The following is a 20965-nucleotide window of genomic DNA, read 5'->3' on the forward strand; positions in this document are numbered from 1 at the left end:
CTTTCAATGAGATGGATGTCTATCAATTTAAAGACGTCTCTGCTAGAATGGTAATTATAGATACTGCACTAACCCAAGCACTGTACTTCTTAAATTTTGCCTCTGGGTATACTTACATGTTCTTACTCTAGAACAGTGGGGATGAATGTATAGAAAGGAAAATAGTAAGAGCTAACGACACATTGTTTATTTTGTGTCATGCACAGTTCTAGGTACTTTACTGGTATTGAGTAATTTACTCCTCAACAGCTGTGGAGTAGGTACTTTTTTTTTTTTTAATTTCCCAAGGGGAAGCAGATATAAAGAGATTAAGTATCTAGTCTGAGGTCACACAACAACTGTAGAGTCGGGATTTGAACTCCGTATTCTAGGGGCACCTGGGTGGCTCAGTTGGTTGAGCGTCCGGCTTTGGCTCAGGTCATGATCTCACGGCTCATGAATTCGAGCCCCTTGTTGGGTTCTGTGCTGACAGCTCAGAGCCTGGAGCCTGCTTCCGATTCTGTCTCTGTCTCTTTCTGCCCCTCTCTTGCTCAGGCGTGCTCATGCACACGCTCTCTCTTTCTCACTTTCTCAAATATAAATAAACATTAAAAAAAAAAAGGTGTTTTTTTTTAATTCAGTATTCTAGTTTCAGAACCCGTATTCTATGTCCCTAGTTAAATCACTGAAAATTTAATAAGAAAGTATGAAAAACAACCTTTCATCCGTATTCCTATTATCCAGTGTGAACTGCTAGCAATACCTTGGTCTTTTTGCTTCTACTGTACTTTAGGAAGAAAAAAATCCATTTTTATAATTATCCTGTCCCTGTCCTCCTAGAAACGAACATGTAGGGATATGCGGGTGGTGAATTTATAAACAATGATACATTTTCATTATTAAAAATCTCAGAGTACATAGAAGTACGAAGATGAAATGAGCATCATTAGCATTAGGTGGCCATCATTCTAAACATTCTGTGCATCTATTCAGGTAGGAAGGTGGATAAGTTAGAAAAAAGGGATCCTAGGATTATGATTACATTTGGGGGACTTTTAGAGAGGGGTGGTAGAAGGGCTTCTGAGTTGCTGGTAATATTCTATTTCCTGACCTGAGTGGCATTTAAATGGGAATACTCCTTTTGAAACAATTCTTGAGCAGGACACTTAAACTTCAATAATAAGTTTTTAAAAATGTGATTGTTTTTATAGTTTTTATTTACTAAAAAGTGTTAAATTTAATTTCACTTACACAAGAAACACATAAGTGAAGTTGAAGAGATTCTTTTTTTTTTTTAATTTTTTAAAATGTTTTATTTATTTTTGAGAGAGAGAGACAGAGCACAAGTAGGGGAGGGGCAGAGAGAGAGGGAGACACAGAATGCAATGCAGGCTCCAGGCTCTGAGCTCTTAGTTAGCACAGAGCCCGACGTGGGGCTCAAACCCACAAACCATGAGATCATGACCCGAGCTGAAGTCGGACACTTAAACGACTGAGCTACCCAGGCACCCTAAATTGAAGAGATTCTTAAACATCAAATGTCTCTTCATAAGATTTCCTCTGAAGTTAAGAAATAAATTGTTAAAAATGTTAAGCATTTATATTCATAACGTTTGATTTTTAACTGTTTCAATTTTAGACAGTTGACTTCTTGATACCAAAGAGAATTATTTTAGTACTTACCACTTGTGATTTGATCACTTTTTCATTGTCCAGGTTTAGCCATAACCCTTGAATTTTCTTGTTGGAGAACACCTCACCTGCCTTTATATTTGAATGGCATCCTGACCCACACTTTTTATCTGAGTACATGTTTATAGACATTTGTTCCTTTGGTATTGAGGATCAAGAGAGTATTTTGACAAATATGTTTAAAAAAGTAAAACGTGGAGAATAAAGGTACCTAGTTGTGTGCCATAGGACCTCCCTTTTCCTCCCCCACCCAAAATGTTTTTATGTGCCATCTTTGTATCCTTTTCAAGTCAACTCTTTGTTTTTAACAGGAATCAGATAATAGAGTTCTCTTAACTTCTGAGTTGCCTAAAGATAGCAAACAGGAAATGGTTTCAGCTCAGATCCAAAGCCCTAGGACAAGGAAACTTCCCACAGGAAAAAGGTAATATTACTGCACTCTGTTTTTAGTCTGTTTGCAAAGGGATTTAAAGAAAGGTGTGTACTCTCTGACCTTAGCTGTGAAGACCAGTATGAATCTGTTAAAGCATGCATTACAGTTATTTTGTCTAAGTAATGTGACTTGGCTACTTAAATGTCACATGGTCATTTTATTACAGATATGAAGGTAGACCTACAGTCTCATCCTGGGATTCACCCTTCTCCCAGAGGGCAAGGAAGAGGTTAACAGAACAAGAAATACACGCAGTTTCCGAGAAACTCTCTCAACGGCTCTCTGAACTAGATTGGGCAAGTCTTGTTTTTTATCTATATTGCAATTGCCATAGTTGGTGAGTATTTAAGTGGTCTTCCAGTCGAAGATGGAAGCTAAGCTAAGGTACTAAAATTAGTTGTGTCTTAATTACTGTAAAAATGTTTCATTAATCAGGCAGATAGGACATAGGATGAGAAGTCATCTCCACCTAGCCTTTCATGATATAACCAAATTTGGTATGGATTTAACCAGATTTTTGTTGAATTCTGATGAAAGTTATTCATTTAATTATTTACTTTTTTAAAAAATTTTTTAATTATTTACTTTTTTTAAAGATTTTATTTGTAAGTAATCTCTGTACCCACCATGGGGCTCAAGCTTACCAACCCCAAGATCAGGCGTCGCATGCTCTACCAACTGAGCCAGCCACGCACCCCGAAAACTACATTAAAAACCTTTATTTTAGGGGCGCCTGGGTGGCGCAGTCGGTTAAGCGTCCGACTTCAGCCAGGTCACAATCTCGCGGTCCGGGAGTTCGAGCCCTGCGTCAGGCTCTGGGCTGATGGCTCAGAGCCTGGAGCCTGTTTCCCATTCTGTGTCTCCCTCTCTCTCTGCCCCTCCCCCGTTCATGCTCTGTCTCTCTCTGTCCCAAAAATAAATAAATGTTGAAAAAAAAAAAAATTTAAAAACCTTTATTTTAGACACATCTAAGATTTGGTATAAAATTAGATCTCTGCTTCTCACAAAATCCAGTATTACAGTTTAGGGGTATCATTGAATAAATGTATTAAATCCTTGTGTGACTTACTCTAAAGTTGATTGAAACTGAATAGTCCATAGCACTGGTTAATATACACACTTGATAAACTAAATATGTGTAAGTATCTAAAAGTTATTAATACCTAATTATGAGAAGCTTTTTTTATTTTTATAAATTTTTTTAACGTTTTTATTTATTTTTGAGACAGAGAGAGACAGAGCATGAATGGGGGAGGGGCAGAGAGAGAGGGAGACACAGAATCGGAAGCAGGCTCCAGGCTCTGAGCCATCAGCCCAGAGCCCGATGCGGGGCTCAAACTCACGGACCGTGAGATCGTGACCTGAGCTGAAGTCGGATGCTTAACCAACTGAGCCACCCAGGCGCCCCGAGAAGAAGCTTTTTAAAGATTCTGTCTACTCTTTCTTACTTGCATTCTGCTGAAATCAATGAAAGATGTTAAAAAGTATTTTCTCAATAGATGTTAAAAAGTGCCCTGGGTGATCGAATTAAAGAAAAGACTGGCTACGAAGATGATGATATTGGAAATGAAGAGATGGAGAGTGGAAATGATGAGACACTGTCTCAACACAGTGACAGCATCATGGAGTATGGGCCGAAGAAGCGAAGGCCAGGTACTTCTTCTCCCAGAGAAGCCAGGATGAGGTCCTAGGGAACCATGCAGGCACATCCATTGGTCTATGATGACTGGCTTTTTCGTTTTAAATATTTTAGAAATACGTAAAAGGATAAAAAATAATAGCTCTATCTTCACCATCTAAAAGTAGCAGATGCTAACAGTTATATGTGTGCTTTACACCTTTTTCGTTTAAAAATAAGAGTTAAAATCCCCTCTGTCCTCCCTGCAGTCCATTTTTTTCCTCCTTCAAAGAAACAATTCTCTCAAAGTTGATATCTTCTTATCCCAGTTTTTATTGTTTATTGATTTTTTTTGTTTGAGATAAAATCGACATATAACATTGTATTTAAGGTGTATAGGTGCTTGCTTCAGCACACGTAATAAAATCATTTAAGGTGTACAGTGTAATGATTTGACATGTTTATACATGTGTGTGTGTGTGTGTGTGTGTGTATATACATACACACACATATATACGTATGTATTTTTTTTTACGTTTATTTTTTTTGAGAGAGAGTGAGCAAGAGTGGGAGAGGGGCAGAGAGAGAATCCCAAGCAGGCTGTGTACTGTCAGTGCAGAGCCTGATGCAGGGCTGGAACTCATGAACCATGACTTCATGACCTGAACCAAAATCCAGAGTCAGACACCTAACCAAATGATCCACCTAGGCGCCCCTTGATATATTTATATATTGCAAAATGATTACCACAGTAAGTTTAGTTAATCTCACTTGACATAGTTACAAATTTTTTGTTAATAACTTTTAAGGTTGATTTTTTTGCAACTTTCAAATATGCAATATAGTATTGTTAACTATAGTTTCCATGCTGTACATTATATCCCCAGAACTTATTTATCTTATAATTGGAAGTTTGTACCTTTTGAGCACCTTCACGCCCACCTTTGGCAACCACTATTCTATTCTCTGTGTCTGTGAGTCTGGTGTTTTAGATTCCACATATAAGTGAGATCATACGTTATTTGTCTTTCTTTGACTTACTTCACTTAGCACAATGCCCTCAAAGCCATCCATGCTGTTATAGATGGCAGGATTTCCTTTTTTTTCTATGGATGAATAATACCTGTTTATATATGTTTTTTTTTTTATCCATTTATCTGTGGATGGGCACTTAGGTTGTTTCTGTATCTTGGCTATTTTAAATAATGCTGCAGTGAACATGAGGGTGCATGTATCTTTTTGAGGTAGTGATTTCTTTTCACTTCTGGGTCATTTGGTGTTCTTAAGGTTTTAAGGAACCTCCATACTGTTTTATTTATTTTGAATACTGTTTTACTTAGTGGCTACACCAATTTACATTGCCCCTAACAATGCACAAGGGTTCCCTTTTCTCTCCATCTTCTCCAACACTTGGTATCTCTTGTGTTTTTGATAATAGCCGTTATTCTGGGGCGCCTGGGTGACCCAGTGGGTTAAGTGTCCAACTCTTGATTCCGGCTCAGGTCATGATCTCACGGTTCATAAGATCAAGCCCCACTTCAAGCCTGCTTGGGATTCTCTCTCCCTCTCTTTGCCCCTCCCCCACTCACACGCATGCTCACTTGCTCTCTCAAAATAAACTTAAAAAAAAAGGGTAATAGTCATTATTTTAATCAGCGTAAGATGACATCTCATGGTGATTTGGATTTGCATTTCTCTGACAGTGATGTTGAACACCTTTTCGCATACCTCTTGGCTCTTTGTGTGTTGTCTTTAGCAAAATATCTATTCAGTTCCTCTGTCCATTTTTTTAATTGGATAGTTTATTTTTACTGTTAAGTTGTATGAGTTCCTTATATATTTTGGATATTAATCCTGTATCGGATATCTGATTTGCAGATATTTTCTCCTGTTTGGTAGATTGCCTTTTCATTTTGTTGATAGTTTCCTTGGCAGTGCAGAAGCTTGGTATGGTACCACTTGCTGATTTTTGCTTTTGTTGCTTTTGCTTTTGGTGTCAAATCCAAAAAAATGATTGCTGAGACCAATGGCAAGGAGCTTACCCCCTGTTTTCTTCTAGGAGTTTATGATTTCGGGTCTTACAGCCAAATCTTTAGTTCATTTTGAGTTGATATTTGCGTATGGTGTAAGATAGGTTACAGTTTCATCCTTGTGAAATGTGGCTGTCCAGTTTTTCTAGCACCGTTTATTGAAGAAACTCTCCTTTCCCTATTGAATATTCTTGGGTCACTTGTTGTAAATTAATTGACAATATATATGGGGGTTTATTTTTTGGCTCTCTATTCTGTCCCATTGATGTGTGTATCTTTTACGTCAGCACCATATTGTTTTGATACTATAGCTTTGTAATACAGTTTGAAATCAGGAAGTGTGATGTCTGTAGCTTTGTTCTCCTTTTTAAGGATCACTTTGGTTATTTGGGGTGTTTTGTGGTTCCATACAAATTTTGTGACTTATTCTATTTGTGTGAAAATACCATTGGGATTTTGATAGGGATTACATTGAGTCTGTAGATCACTTGGGTGGTAACGGTATTAATGCTTTCAATCCTTGAGCATGGAATATCTTCCCATTTATTTGTGTCTTTCTTTCATTGGTGTCCTGTAGCTTTCAGTGTACAGGTTTTTCACTTTCTTGGTTAAGTTTATTCCTAGGTATTTTATTCTTTTCTGAATTATCATTCAAGTATAATTGATATACAATGTTACTTTCAGGTGTATAGCGATTCAATAATTCTATAAATTTCTCAGTACTTATCAAGATCAGTATATTCTTAATCTGCTTTATCTATTTCACCCATCTCCCTCCTATTCCCCTCTGGCAACCACCAGTTGCCAGAGTATTTAAGAGTCTGTTTTTTGTTGTTGTTGTCTTTTTTTTTTTTTAATTCACATACAGGTGAAATCATATGGTATTTGTCTTTCTCTGATTTAACTTAGCATTCTATTCTCTAGATCACCCATGTTGCAAATTGCAAGATTTCATTCTTTTTTTATGGCTGTCTTTTTGAAGCATTGTAAATGGGATTGTTGTCTTAATTTCTCTTTCTTACAGTTATTAGCATATAGAAGGTAACTGATTTTTGTATACTGATGTTGTATCTTGCAGCTTTTTTATTTTTTTAATGTTTATTTTTGAGAGAAAGAGTGTGAGCTGGAGAGGGGCAGAGAGAGGGAAACAGAGGATCTGAAGCAGGCTCCAAGCTATCAGTGCAAAGCCCATTGTGGGGCTCGAGCTCATGAACCATGAGATCGTGACCTGCGCTGAAGTCTGACACTTAACCAACTGAACCACCCAGGTGCCCCTAAAGATTTTATTTTTAAGTAATCTCTGCACGCAACCTAAACTCACAACCCTGAGGTCAAGAGTCACATACTCCACTGACTGAGCCAGCCAAGTGCCCCTGAATGCTTTCTTTCTTACCTAATTGGTCTGGCTAGGACTTCCACTCCTATATTGTATACGTGTATATATACAACATATGTATATGTATAAAGGTAGTGAGAGTAGGTATTGTCTTGTTACTGAAATGAGAAGCAACACTTTAGCTTTTCACCCTTAACTATAATGTTAGCTGTGGGCTTATCAAATATGGTCTTTATTATATTGAGTACATTCCCTTTATACACAGTTTGTTGAGAGGTTTTATCATGAATGGGTGTTGAATTTTATTAAATGCTTTCTTTGTGTCTGTTGAGATGATTGTATTTTTATCCCACATTTTGTTAATGTGAATCACATTGATTGGTGGATGTTGAACCATCTTTGCACTCCTAGAATAAATCCCACTTCATTATGGTGTGTGATCCTTTTAATATAGTGTTGAACTCATTTGCTAATTATTTTGTTAAGGATTTTCGTTCACATCAGTGTTCATCCATATTCATTTTGCATTGATGTTCATCATCATGCTGGCCTTCTAGAATGAGTTTGGAAGTGTTCTTCCTCTTCTATTTTTTGGAAGAGTTTGAGAAGGACTGCTATTCTTCTTTAAATGTTTGGTAGAATTTACCAGTGAAGCTGTCTGGTACTGGACTTTTTGTTGGATGGTTTTTGAGTACTGATGTAATCTTACTTGTAATTAGTTTTTCCGGTTTTCTATTTCTTCATGACTAAATCCTGGTACATTTGATGTTTTTAGGAATTTATCCATTTCTTGTAGGTTCAATTTGTTGGCATAAAATTGTTCATAGTAGTTTCTTAGGATCCTTTGTATTTCTGTGGTATTTATTGTAATGTCTCCTTTTTCATTTCCAATTTTATTTGAGTCTTTCCTCTTTTTCCCTTGGGTAAGTCTGGCTAAAGGTTTATCTCTATTTTATGTGGCACCTGGGTGGCTCAGTTGGTTTAGCACCCAACTCATGGTTTCCGCTCAGGTTATGGTCTCATGGTTCATGAGTTCAAGCCCCACATCAGGCTCTGTGCTGACAGTGTGGAGCCTGCTTGGGATTCTGTCTCTCTCTCTTTCTGCTGCTCCCCTGCTTGCTCACTCTCTCTCCCAAAATAAATACATAAATTTAAAAAAATTTAAATAAATGTTTATCCTTATTTTTTCAAAGAAACACAGCTCTTAGTTTCATTGACCTTTCTTTTGTTGTTGTTGTCTGTTTCACTTATTTCTGTTCCGATCATTGTTATTCCCTTCCTTCCAACTTTGGGCTTTGTTCTTTTTTCCCTGGGTCCTTACAGTGTAAATGTAGGTTGTTTGAGATGTTGTTTCTTTTTTTCTCCCAATTTTTTTGAGATCTAGTTGATAAATAGCACTGTGTATGTATATGGTGCAGTGACTGGATTTACCTATCATATGAAATGATTACAATAAGTTAATATCCATTGTCTCCTATAGATATAAGAAAAAAAAGTTTTCCCTTGTGTTGAGAACTCTTAGGATCTACCATAACTTTCAAATATACCATATGGCAGAATTAACTATAGTCATGTTTTACATTATATTCCCAGTACTAATTTATGTTATAACTAAAAGCTTGTACCTTTTGACCACCTTCATCAAATTCCTCCACCCACCCCCTGCCTCTGATAACCAGAAATCTGGTCTCTTTCTAGGAGTTTAGCTTTTTTTTTGTTTGTTTTGTAGATTCCACATCTAAGTGTTTGGTTTCTTTTTCTTTTAGATCCTGCAAGTGAGATCATACAATAATCCTCCGAGGGTCCACCCATGTTGTCACAAATGATAGGATTTTCTTTTTTATGACTGAATAATTCATCCATCATTGTACAATTATGTTTCCATGTCTTGGCTATTATAAATAATGCTGCTGTGAACATGGGGTAGCAGATAATCTTTTCAACAGTGTTTTTGTTTTCCTTGGATGTATTTCAAAAGATGAAATTGCTGCATCATATGGTAATGCACCTATTTTTAATTTTTTGAGGAACTGCCATCTGGCTGTACCAGTTTACATTCCCACCAACAGTGCACAAGGGTTCCCTTTATTCCATATCCTTGCCAACACTTTTTATGTCTTGTCTTTTGTTGGTAGCCATTCTAATAGGCATGAAGTGATACTTCATTGTAGTTTTAATTTGCATTTCTGTAATGATTAGTGCTGCTGAGCACTTGATGTACCTGTTGGCCGTTTGTAGATCTTCTTTGGAAAATGTCTATTCTGTTCCTTTGCCCATTTTTAAATTTGGTTTTTGCTATTGAGTTGTATGCATTTGTTTTTTGGTTTCAGTTTGTGAGAGAGAGCACACACGTGAGCAGGGGAGGGGCAGAGAGAGAGGCAGAGAGAGAATCCCAAGCAGGCTCCCCAGATGTAGGGCTCAATCTCACCGTAAGATCATGACCTGAGCCAAAATCAAGAGCTCGAGGTTTAACCAACTGAGCCACACAGGCATCCCAAGTTGTATGAGTTCTTTAAGTATTTTGGATATTAACCCCTCATCAGATCTCTAATTTGCAAATTTTTTTCCCATTCCAGAAGACTTTTAGTTTGATGTAGTTCCACTTGTTTTTTATTTTGCTGCTTATACTACTTTAGGTGTCCTATCTTTCCTGTTTTCTAACGTATGCATTTATTGCTATGAACTTCCATCTTAGAACTTCTTTTTGCTACATCCTATAATTTTGATATGTTGTATTTCCTTTTCCATCTGAAGATTTTTAAAAAGTTCTCCTTTGATTTCTTCTTTGACCTTTTAGTTGTTCAGTAGCATGTTGTTTAATCTCCAGATGTTTGTGAACTGATTGTCCGTTTTCTTCTTGTAATTGCTTTCTAAATTTCATACCATTGTGGTCAGAAAAGATGCCTGATAGGATTCAGTTTTCTAACTTAAGACTTGTTTGGTGCCCTAACATGTGATTGGTCCTGGAGTATGTTCTTGTATGCTTAAGAAGAATGTATATTCTGTTGCTTTGGGATAGAATATTCTGTAAATGTCTGTTATCTAGTCAAAAGTGTGGAATTTAAGCATCTTTATATGCTCCTCTGTTGGATACATAAATACTTAGAAGTGTTCATAAACAGTATATAACATTTCCATCATTATATAACAGTCGCCTTTGTCTCGTTACTGTCTTTGTCTTAAAAGTTTGTTTTGTTTGATAAAAGTATAGCTACCACAGCTTTCTTTTGGTTTCCATTTGTGTGAAATGCCTTTTTCTATCCCTTCACTTTTATTCTGCGTGGACAGTGTCCCTAAACCTAAAGTGAGTCTCTATTTAGAGTCAGTGTGTAGTTGTGTTTTCTTTTTAATCCATTCAGCCACTCTGTGTCTTTTGATTGGAAAATTTACTCCATTTATATTTAAAGTAATTATTAATAGGTGTCAACTCAGTGTTGCCATTTGGTTAGTTTTCTGGCTGTTTTGTAATACCTCTGTTCCTTCTCTTGCTTTCTTTGTGATTTGATGATTTTCTTTAAGGGTATGCTTACACTTCTTTATTTTTTGTGTATTGTAGGTTTCTCTTCCTGATCCTATACGTTGTTTTTGATACCATAATTTACATCTTTTCATCTTGTGTATCCAGTGACAAATTATTGTAGTTCTTTTTGCTACTTCTTTTAACCTTTATGCCAGATTTACACGTGCTTTACCCACCACTGTCACAATGTTGGACTTTCCTGAATTATATATTTACTCTTACCAGTGAGATTTTACTTTTATATGCTTTCCTGTTAGTAAATAGCACCCTTTTATTTCTTTTTGAAGAAGCGCCTTTAAAATTTCTTTTAAGGCTGTTCTGGTGTTGGTGAACTGCTTCAGCTTTTGCTTATTTGAAAACTACTTCTCCAGTTCCAAAGGACAGTTTTGCCGAGTAAAATAGTTTTCCTTGGCCATTTTTTTCTTTCAGCATTTTGAATATATTGTGCCATTCCCTTCTGGCCTGCAAACCTTCTCCTGAAAAATCTAAGGATAGTCATATGGGGGTTCCCTGGTAAATAACAAGTTGTTTTTCTCTTGCTGATTTTAAGATTCTCTCAAATTAAATTTGACAGTTTAGTTATAATGTGTCTTAGAGTGGGATCTTTGGATTCATCTTATTTGAAAGTTTCTGGGCTCCCTGAATCTGGGTGTCGGTTTCCTTTACCCAGGTTAGGGGAGTTTTCAGCCATTATTTCTTTGAATTAGCTTTCTGCCTTTTTCTCTCTCTCCTCCTTCTGGGACCTCTATAGTGTGAATATTGCTCCACTTGATGGTGTCCCACAAATCCCTTAAGCTGTCTTCACTCTTTTTCATTCTTTTTCTTTTTGCTCATCTGTTTGGATAAGTTCCACTGTCCTGTCTTTGAGTTTGGTAATTATTTTTTCTGCTTCCTCTAGTTTGCTGTTGAACCCCTGTATGGAATTTTCAGTTTAGTTACTGTATTTTTCAATAATGTGACTTTGGTTTGGTACTTCCGTATATTATCTATCTCTGTTGAAATTCTCACTTTCACTTGTGAAATTGTTCTCCTGACCTTGTGGAGGCTCTTTATGCCCATTATTTTTAAGTTTTCATCAGGTAAATCCCTGTTTTTGTTTCATTAAGGTCTGAGTTTTGTCTTATTCTTTTGTTTACAACATACTCTTTTTGTTCATTTTCCTGTGTCAGTCTCTGTGCACTAGGTAACACCCACCTCTCCCAGGCTTTAAGGAGTCATCTTGTGTAGGAGAGCACTCATCATTCAGCCCGTCCCTAGTTCTTGATTGTGCCAAACTTTTGTGATTGTCAGACTGCCGTCTTCCTTCTTAATGGCTCCCAGAAGATGAGGTTGGGGTTTTTTTTCTCATTCACTTGAGGTGGAGAAGTCATTCAGCTAGTTTCTGGATTCCTTTCAGAGGGAATTGTTCCATCTATGTAGCTGTAAATTCAGTGCATCCTGGGGAGGTGGTGAATTTAGGAGCCTCTAAATTGCCATCTTAAACTAGAACCTTCTCATCCCTTTTTTTATACTTGTAACAGCTCATATTTATAAATGCTATTGTTTTTAAATTTATATAGATACCATATTATTCTGTAACTTTTTTCTCTTGTTTTGGAAATCTGTGTTGATACAGATACATAGTTAAAATGAATGAACTGTAAGTTCATATGATATACTCCATTTGTATGAATATATATAGATCACCCTTTTCCTCTATTTCAGCACATGTAGATTGTTTCTACTTTTCCTAACTACAGTTTTGCAATGAACAACCTATAATGTGCAAAGTTTCTCTAGGATCTCCAGGCCAGGTTGTAAAGCATGGAACTCTTGATCTCAGTGTCATGAGTTCGAGCCCCATGTAGAGGGTAGAGTTTACTTTTTTAAAGAAAGTTTCTCTGGGATCTACATCTAGTAGAATTTCTTTTTACCCCAAAATTACTTTCTTCCCTTGGTTATTTCATCTTCCCCCCCCACCCCCCACTTAAACGTTCTCAAGTAATCTCTAGGTAAGCCTCACCTAGTAAGCTACATGTTTCGCTTGCTATACACATACACATCTATCCTATTTTGAAAACTCATAGTAAGTTACAATGCTATTTTAATTGGATCTTCAGTTTCTAAAGAATACATTGTGGACATAGTAAGATGTCATGAAAGCATCATTTAAAGTAAATTGTGGGGGTGTCTGGGTGGCTCAGTTGGTTGAGCATCTGACTTCAGCTCAGGTCATGATTTCATGGCTCAGCTCATGAGTTTGAGCCTTGCATCAGGCTCTGTGGTGACGGCTCAGAGCCTGGAGCCTGATTCAAATTCTTTCTTTGTCTCTGTCTCTCTCTGCACCTCCCCTGCTCACTCACTCTCTCAAAATATAAACAAACATTAAAAAAAAATTAAAAAGTAAATTGTGCAAGTCAGTTTTTCTTAATATCTTTTTTTTTTAAATTCCGAATATCAGTGCCTGACATGGGGCTTGAAGTCACGACCCTGAGATCAAGAGTCATGTGCCCCACTGACTGAGGCAGCCAGGCACGCATGCCCTTAATACCTTACATTCAAAGTGAATTTAAAAGATTTGAATTAAAAAACTGAAAAAAATAAAAGCTTAGGGAAATTTTAGTTCTTTTGGAAGGTTTATTTAGCAAGATACCACACTAGTTTCCTTGATCTTAGAATTACTCACTTTTCTGAAAAGGCATGGAGTCCCCCTCTACACAACTATCAGATGCCCTAGCACAACTATACACAGCGGAGCATTAAAAACATTTGTGAAGAGAAGTGATTTGTTAGATGTCTTAGGCAGTGTGCAATTGTTAGGAGGGCTAAATTACTTAGTAGGGAAAAATTGGGACTTACTTACAAAATGCTGACCTACATTAACTTTGTCTTCTAAGCATGCTGCTTCGTCGGGATGAGATGTATATATACTTACGTCCTGCCTCCTCAGGACCGAGATGGGTATAAAGGGATAGCAGACATGCAGCTTGGATGGTGTAACATTTTCTTCCTCCACCACCACTTCCTTCCACTTCTTTTAGGCTGTATACATTTATGTGCCTTTATCTGTTTACTTGGTATGACTAAACATATAAATAAATATGAATTTGTTACAGGAGAGAGTATGTTTAGCACATTCACAGTCCTTCTTTTTTGGATTTGGTAAAAGTCAACTTAGGTTTCCACCTTAATATTTCTGGCTATCAGGAACTAATGGTGCATGTCTCTTCCGTGTTATAGGAGTTCCTATGCATAGAAGGCCACCCTACAGATCTCATTCGCTCTCTCCATCTCCAGTTAACAAAAACACACAGTTCCATATGGAGAGAAAACGGCAGCGAAAGCCTAAAGAGGCAGATATCCACCAATTCCAAGCAAAGGTACATCCCATCTCTTGATTCCTATTGAGTAGCAGGCAATACCCTTTACCCTCAACCAAGGGCTGCAGTGAACATGCTTCATTTGCATTTAATATTCTTGAACTAAGTGAATGATAGGAAATGATGTGCCAAAGCTTTTATGTCTCCCACTAGGCACCATAAAACTTGTGATACTCTAAGAAAACTAACCTTGTCACATATAATCCAGCACTCCAGTGGATTCAGAAAGAGTAGATCCATGTGGGTTGATATTTGCAGAGTGCTTCAGAGAGGATGAGAATTTGAGGTGGGTTAAAAGTGATAGGCCTGCTGAGTTACAGATAGGATTTAAGTGCTCAAGACAGGAATGAGAGGAGGTGGTTAGAATTCAACATGGAGAATGCAGGAGTACCAAGGAAGACTTCTGCTATGGAACAGGGAGTTTGAAATGCAGCATAAATTTAGAACACTTACATTGTTTGCTATAGTATATTTTATAATTAGTGAAAAACTAAAATGCATTCATATGTCTTATAATGACATGTAACTTCAATTCAGCATGTAACTTCCACTCAAGGGACTATCAAAATAATTACAAAATCTGAGAACAAAAAAGTGTATTATGTAAAACTTTATGTCCCAATTACATGTCTGTTAAATAATGTACATTTAGGATAGTGGAGTCTGCAAGGAACTTAGACGAATTTTGTTCCTTATATTTTCATTTGTATATGTTTTTAATAATTATAATATATGGCTTTTTCTCCTCTAGGCAATAACGGAAGCATTTGAAAGGGAGCTAAGAAGAAATAAAGTTCAAGAGAATATTGGATCTCTAGGAATAAATAATGATGAGGAAACAGTGGGTAAAAGTCTCTACTGTAATAAATGCAATTTGATCAGATCAGTGCGAAGTACAGAGATGATCTTTTTAAAAGGAAAAAAGAACAGGGCCTTACTCATTAGCTCCTTGGAAAAAGGATTTCACGAAGCAGGATTTTCTCTTATTTATAGGGTAGCCAACTTGCTAAAATGTGGCAAGACATGGTATCAGAGAATACTAGCATTTTTCCTTCCTGCCCCAAACTGCCATCAGTTCTTATGTGGTTCTGTTGTTTAGCAGTTGACCAGTAGTTTAAAAGCTAGTTGAGGCTGACAGGTTAAAGGGGAGTTAGATAATCTCAGTTGTTCTATGCCTGATGAGAAGAAACCCAAAGCATAAATTTTCATTGCCTTTCAAAAGGATGGTTACAGAAACTAAGTGAAAACAGGAAAAATGCTTATGCTGAAATGTTCGTGAACAAAACAGGATATAAAATACATTATGATTGCAACTAAATGTTATTTAAGCACTTTTTTAATCTACATGGAAAAAGTTGTCAAGCAAGTACATCGAAGTATTACTGGTGGTTGTATTTAGGGTGTGGGACTCTGGTGACTATGAAACTCAAAAAAGATTCAGCGATTTTTCAAATTCCAAGAGGTGCCAGAAGCCAAAAGATGCTTTTAACTTAGAGTAGACGAACACTAACCAGATTTTAGAAATGTAAAGTACGACAGTTTGGTTGGGGATTGGTTAGCTATTTTTATCAATATGTAATACTTACAATAATATATGAACGTTATTAGACTTCTATCTTATTTCTATCCTGTTTTATGTCTGCTTCCAAGGAGAAAATATACAGAGAAGCTGTTCATAAAGGAACTCCAACAAAACGTAGTCAGCCCTGGAAGACTTACTCTAGAAAGACCACAACTCCAAGTCCAAGAGGTGGCTTGCCAAAGCCAAATAAAGCAGTTCCAAGTAAGAACCACAAAATTGTGCTTCACGGAAAACTGGCATCCTTTGAAAGTGTGTGCTACATTCCAAGGGACACAGCACTGAAAACTTCACATCTGCCAGTTAGCTGGAGAAAGCGCCCTCTTTTATCACTGCCATATGCTTGATTTCTGTAGAGAGAGATAAAACTCTTAATACCTTAGGGAGGCCTATACATTGGTACCAGAGACAGGGTAGGCCTACTACCTGTTGCTGCAGCTTCAGCCTCACTCTGCTCACTCACACTTTAATTGCCTTATCTTTGTTTCTGGCAAGTCGGTAGAACCAAAGAGAAGGTCCAAAGCAAGCAGATGGCCCATCCAGCTCCTGTTACATCGACAGTTGGTGCCAGTGAGCGTTAGAGTCCTGTTAAAAGGAAAACAAAGTCATGTGAAATGCCAGGGTTCAGTTTCAAACACTGCTGGCCTTCTGACTACATCCCATCAGACACAGACTTTGCTGCCCAGTAGGGCCGGGAAGCGTGTGCGTGACCACACACACAGCGTCCGCCCTAGTCGCTGAGTCAGCCAAGCAGTCAGGACGGACTTCATGAGAACCGTGTGTCATCAGTCAGATCTCTTGGGCTTATTTTCATCCTTTCTGGTAGTTGGTGTGCTGGGATCAGAGAAGGAGGGCAAAAGTTAATGACGTACTTCTGGAAGTATTCTTTTCAGGATCTGAACTGCATCACTTAGATAAGCTTTGCTCTACCAGGAAGGTAGAATGAGAGTTACTGTTAAAAGCTGTCAGCAAATCTCTCAGGTGAAGGGGGGTTTGGGTTTTTTTGTTTTGTTTTTTTTACCTTGCAGTGAAAGTGAATGAACACAGCCTCTTGCCCCTCATGCTGGAGCAGTTTCCATTTCTCTATGTTTCTGGTGAAACACTAAGCAAAATGTGGAAACAGCAAATTACACAGGTTGAACAGCTCAGAAAAGATGCATGTGGAGAAAATCGATCAAAGAAGAAACTCCAGGATGAAGTAAGTTACCTGTCAATTTCAGGCATAGGACTAGAAAGGGGAAAGGGGAAGAGCTAATCTTTTAGAATCTAGTGAATAGTATTATAACCTCCTTCCTTCCTTTCCCCCCTAAAGATAGAAGAAGCCTTAAAAAAGCATGACCTCCTTACTGTACTTGTCAAGAAAGAATATGAACATAACAAGAGACTGGTATGTTAAGAGCAAGTTGAATATTATAATTTTGACTTTATAAGTTATATTAATTACTTGGATTTGTACAGCTGGGTGATAGTCCCACAGACTTACCTTTAACACTTGCCTGTGGAAGCATCTAGGGCTGTAACCAAAACTGATGAAGGGGGAAGGTGCTAGTATAGACAGTTTCATTTGGTCTTTATAGTAACATAATGCAGATGTTTTCTTTGAGATGATTACACTTGGTCCCACTGTGATCCACGGCGCACCATCCTCTGTTGAGTATAATGGAGTGGACAGAGGTCAAAGACAGTATGCCAGAGGAGGAGATTTTAAAACTCTTGGTTGAGATAAGCAGTCCTAAACAGTTCCAGGGAAAGAAAGGGAAGCCATCTGAAAACAAGTATGAGTCTGAACACTGAGTTGAGGGCTTTATGTAGATGACCTTATTTCATCCTCTCTGCTTTGCAAGATATAGTCTAATTTCCTTAGTTTTGATGTAAATAATCTTGGTAACAAGTTTTGCTCAAAAGTCAGAATGCCTTTTTTCTACTGTTTTTAACCTGGCATCTGAGTGGGGCTTAGGTGACCCCCTGGTGGACATGGGGAGATGCGATCCTCAGTTCCACCTGGATCACCTGCGGCAGTGGGGGCTCGTTGGGATGGCCCTTCAGACTGGTGATGAACCTACCAAAGGCTGGAAGGCTTCTGGGGGCCAATAGTTTTTCAGAACCTATGCCCAGGTGATAGGCCCCTGGCTCCGCAGGCCTGGCTTACAAGGACCTCCTGGTGCAGAACAGGACAGTTAAGAATGCCAGAGTCTGTCTTCCTCTTGTCCTTAAACCTCTTTTTCCCTTTCCCTTTCCTAGCAAGACTTCAAGGACCGCATTCATAGGCAGAGGTTGACACAGTCAAAGATAAAGGAAAATCGGCAGCAGATTGTCCGTGCCCGAAAATACTACGATGAGTACAGAGTTCAGTTGCGTGCGAAAATGATGAGAATGAGGACCCGGGAAGAAATGGTAAATACGGCTTTTTATCCAACCCCTGTCAAAAGGATGAATTTTACCTGTTACCTTTCAGGATGACCTTCTTTGTGACTCCTGTCCCAATTTGAATCCATAACCCAAATGCAAATCCTCAAGTGCTGGCTACGAAAGTTTCTTCTTACCTGTGTGGTGCCTCCCAGTCTGTTCTCAGTCTCCACTGCCCTCGTCTGAATGTGAGCCCTTCATTCCCTCTGTTCGGCACTTATCCTCCAGGACAATTGCTATAAGGGGTTTGCGAACGTGTTAGAAGGAACAGGAATCAAAGGTGTGACTAGATGAGCTGGATTCCACATAAAATCAGAAAAGGAGTGTAGGTTGTTGTCTTAAGCTGAAATGCTTAATATTTTGAGAGTACAAACTGGTAGTAAATTTCATCTCTAGAGTAAAACATCGAGGTAATTATAGTTGACTGGGCTGCTACTATTAGCATTACTAAATGATGCTGCTAAGGCTTTGAGAGGTTAAGTTGACTGACACCGCTGACTGATGAATGCATGGCCATAACGAAAGTGGGCATATCCAAATCCTTTGAATAATCTGTTTTCCTCTGGCTCAGATAACCACCTCACCCTCAGTTTTGCACATCTGTAAATGCGCCATTTGTTCCTTCTCTGGCTGGGGTTCTTCCCCTATGTACATGACTCCTTGAGAATTGTTTTCTGAGAGCAGTAAAGAATTCTGGGGATACAGGAAAGGATGCTGAACACCGCTGGTCATTAAGGAAGTACAAATCCAAACCACCATGGGAAACCTCTCACTAAAATGGCTAAAATAAAAAAGGTGTTGGCAAGGTTATGGAGAAGTTACAGCCCTCACGCAGGGCTGGCAGAATGGTGCGACCACCTTAGATAACAGTCTGGCAGTTCCTCAGGAGGTTGAACACAGAGCTACTGTAGGACTCCGCAGTTTCACTCCTAGATACATATTCACGCAAATAACCTATAGCACCTTATTTATAATACCTGAAAAGAAGAAAGAAACTCCAGAGGCCTGTCGGCTGACGAATGGATAAACAAAATGTGATATACCATAGAATAGGATGTTATGTGGCAATAAAAAGGAATGAGGTATTGATACCTGCTACAATATAGATGAACCTTGAAAACATGCTAATAAGCGAAAGAAGCCACATACAAAAGGCCACATATTTTAGGATTCCACTTATATGAAATCTCCAGGGTATATAGACCTGGAAAGTACATTAGTGGTTGCAGGGAGTCGGGGGGGTGATGGAGGAGTGGCTGCTAATGGGTGTACGGTTTCTTTTTGGAATGATAAAAATGTCCTGAAGTTAGTGACGATGGTCGCACAAGTCTGAATATACAAAAACCTTCTGAATTGTACCTCTTCAAAGGGTGAATTTTATGGTATGTGGATCGTATCTCAACAAAGCTGTTACTTAAAAAGACTTTGTGAAATACAATCAGTGTAGCTGGACCAGCTGGACAAAATGTTTCTATTCCTGCATGAAAAGTTCAGCATTATTTTTCTAACAACAGATATTTAAGAAGTTGTTTGAAGAAGGTTTACAAATTCAAAAGCAAAGATTACGAGACCTAAGAAACTATGCCAAAGAAAAGCGAGCTGAACAAAAGAGACAGCACCAGAATGAACTGGACTCCATGGAGAACTACTATAAAGACCAGGTGGGCTCGCTGTCGCTTATTCACATCCTAATGTGCTTAATCCTGACCATGTTGTGTCAAAGATCAGCTTTGTATGTTTAATAAAAAGCCTCCATGTATCCATTCAGAACCTGTCCATACAGGTTGCACTGGTGATTCGCAGTAAGCTAGTACTTGACCACGGTACAGAATCTGCATTGCCCTGGTTCTGTTAAAGATTTTAAGGGGCACCTGGGTGGCTCAGTCGGTTAAGCATCTGACTTTGGCTCGGGTCTTGATCTCCCAGTTCGTGAGTTCAAACCTGCATTAGGCTCTCTGTACTGACAGCTCAGAGCCCACTTTGGATCCTCTGTCTCCCTCTCTGCTCTCCCCAGCTTGCACTCTCACTCCCTGTCTCTTCAGAAATAAACTTAAAATCTTTTTTTTTTTTTTTAAGTCTATGAACTTTCAATATAAGGATTGTTATATTTGGGCTATAGGTAAAACATTTGGTTTTTGTCCTCTCTATGAACAGTTTTCATTGCTGGCAGAAGCCATATCACAAGAACGCCAGGAACTCAAAGCCAGAGAGAGATCCCAGGCACAGGTAATAATTAATAGAAATCATTGATTTATAGTTTTCAGAACTAGAAAACAACTATAGTACATGTTTTAAGGGAAATGGAGAAGATCCATCTACGATCCAAAACATTTATCCTATGGTTAATCCGATAAATAGGATTTATCACGTGTTCCTTTTCCCTGTGAAGTCTCTGTAAGAGCTGCTGCTAATTCCTGCAGTTGCAGGGGCTGGAGGAGCTAGAAAGTGGCGAGGCTGTAACAAGAGTGGGGCCCGGACAAACGTGAACAGCAGGTGACGTGAGTTCTCTTGCAGACACTATATAAGGTGAAGAGGGAGCTGAGGTCGAAGATGGAGAAGGAGATTCAACAACTTCAGTGCATGATCACCCAGGATGACGACGATGCTTTCTTCCGGGAACTGGAAGCTGAGCGCTTCAGATCGCGCCTTCATCTGGCTTCTTTTCAGTACAGTAAAAATCCCTTCCCGTGAGACCAGATTTTGTAAGTGAAGTTTCTGGAGGACGTTACCAGGACAGAGCTAGAACTGAGCCAGTAGACACTCGAAACCAGGAGACTCCTTTTCAGATGCTTTACTTATACATTCATTCCAGTACTTTTTATGACATGATTTTTTTAAATAAAAATTTTCTTGAAGTACACTGCTGTGAATTTATAAGTTAAAAGGGGGGGGAGGGCAGGGAACAAAGGCACACACTCTTCATTAGTCATATTTGCACCGAAGCAGTTAGTTAATAGGCCTTGATTGAGCAGCAAGCTCCTGAAACCTATTGCTGTAGTTCGGTAAAAACAAT

At 38.4% G+C, this 20965-nt stretch overlaps 1 protein-coding gene across 1 annotated transcript in view; it reads left to right on the plus strand.

Annotated features, from left to right (window-relative positions):
• Positions 1–20812, plus strand: part of CEP95 (centrosomal protein 95) — a 43475-nt gene extending 22663 nt beyond the window's left edge. The window contains exons 9-20 of the mRNA XM_040452113.1: positions 1983–2095; positions 2271–2400; positions 3604–3757; positions 13828–13967; positions 14719–14808; positions 15618–15750; positions 16575–16744; positions 16859–16933; positions 17788–17940; positions 19467–19613; positions 20107–20178; positions 20467–20812. Coding sequence (XP_040308047.1) covers positions 1983–2095; positions 2271–2400; positions 3604–3757; positions 13828–13967; positions 14719–14808; positions 15618–15750; positions 16575–16744; positions 16859–16933; positions 17788–17940; positions 19467–19613; positions 20107–20178; positions 20467–20643 — 1554 coding nt within the window. The 3' untranslated portion in view covers positions 20644–20812. The remainder of the gene's footprint in view (positions 1–1982; positions 2096–2270; positions 2401–3603; positions 3758–13827; positions 13968–14718; positions 14809–15617; positions 15751–16574; positions 16745–16858; positions 16934–17787; positions 17941–19466; positions 19614–20106; positions 20179–20466) is intronic.
• The last annotated feature ends 153 nt before the right edge of the window (positions 20813–20965 follow it).

Source organism: Herpailurus yagouaroundi, unplaced genomic scaffold, assembly GCF_014898765.1.
Source record: "Herpailurus yagouaroundi ecotype Mexico unplaced genomic scaffold, PumYag 206, whole genome shotgun sequence".
In the NCBI taxonomy this organism is placed as follows: Eukaryota; Metazoa; Chordata; class Mammalia; order Carnivora; family Felidae; genus Herpailurus; species Herpailurus yagouaroundi.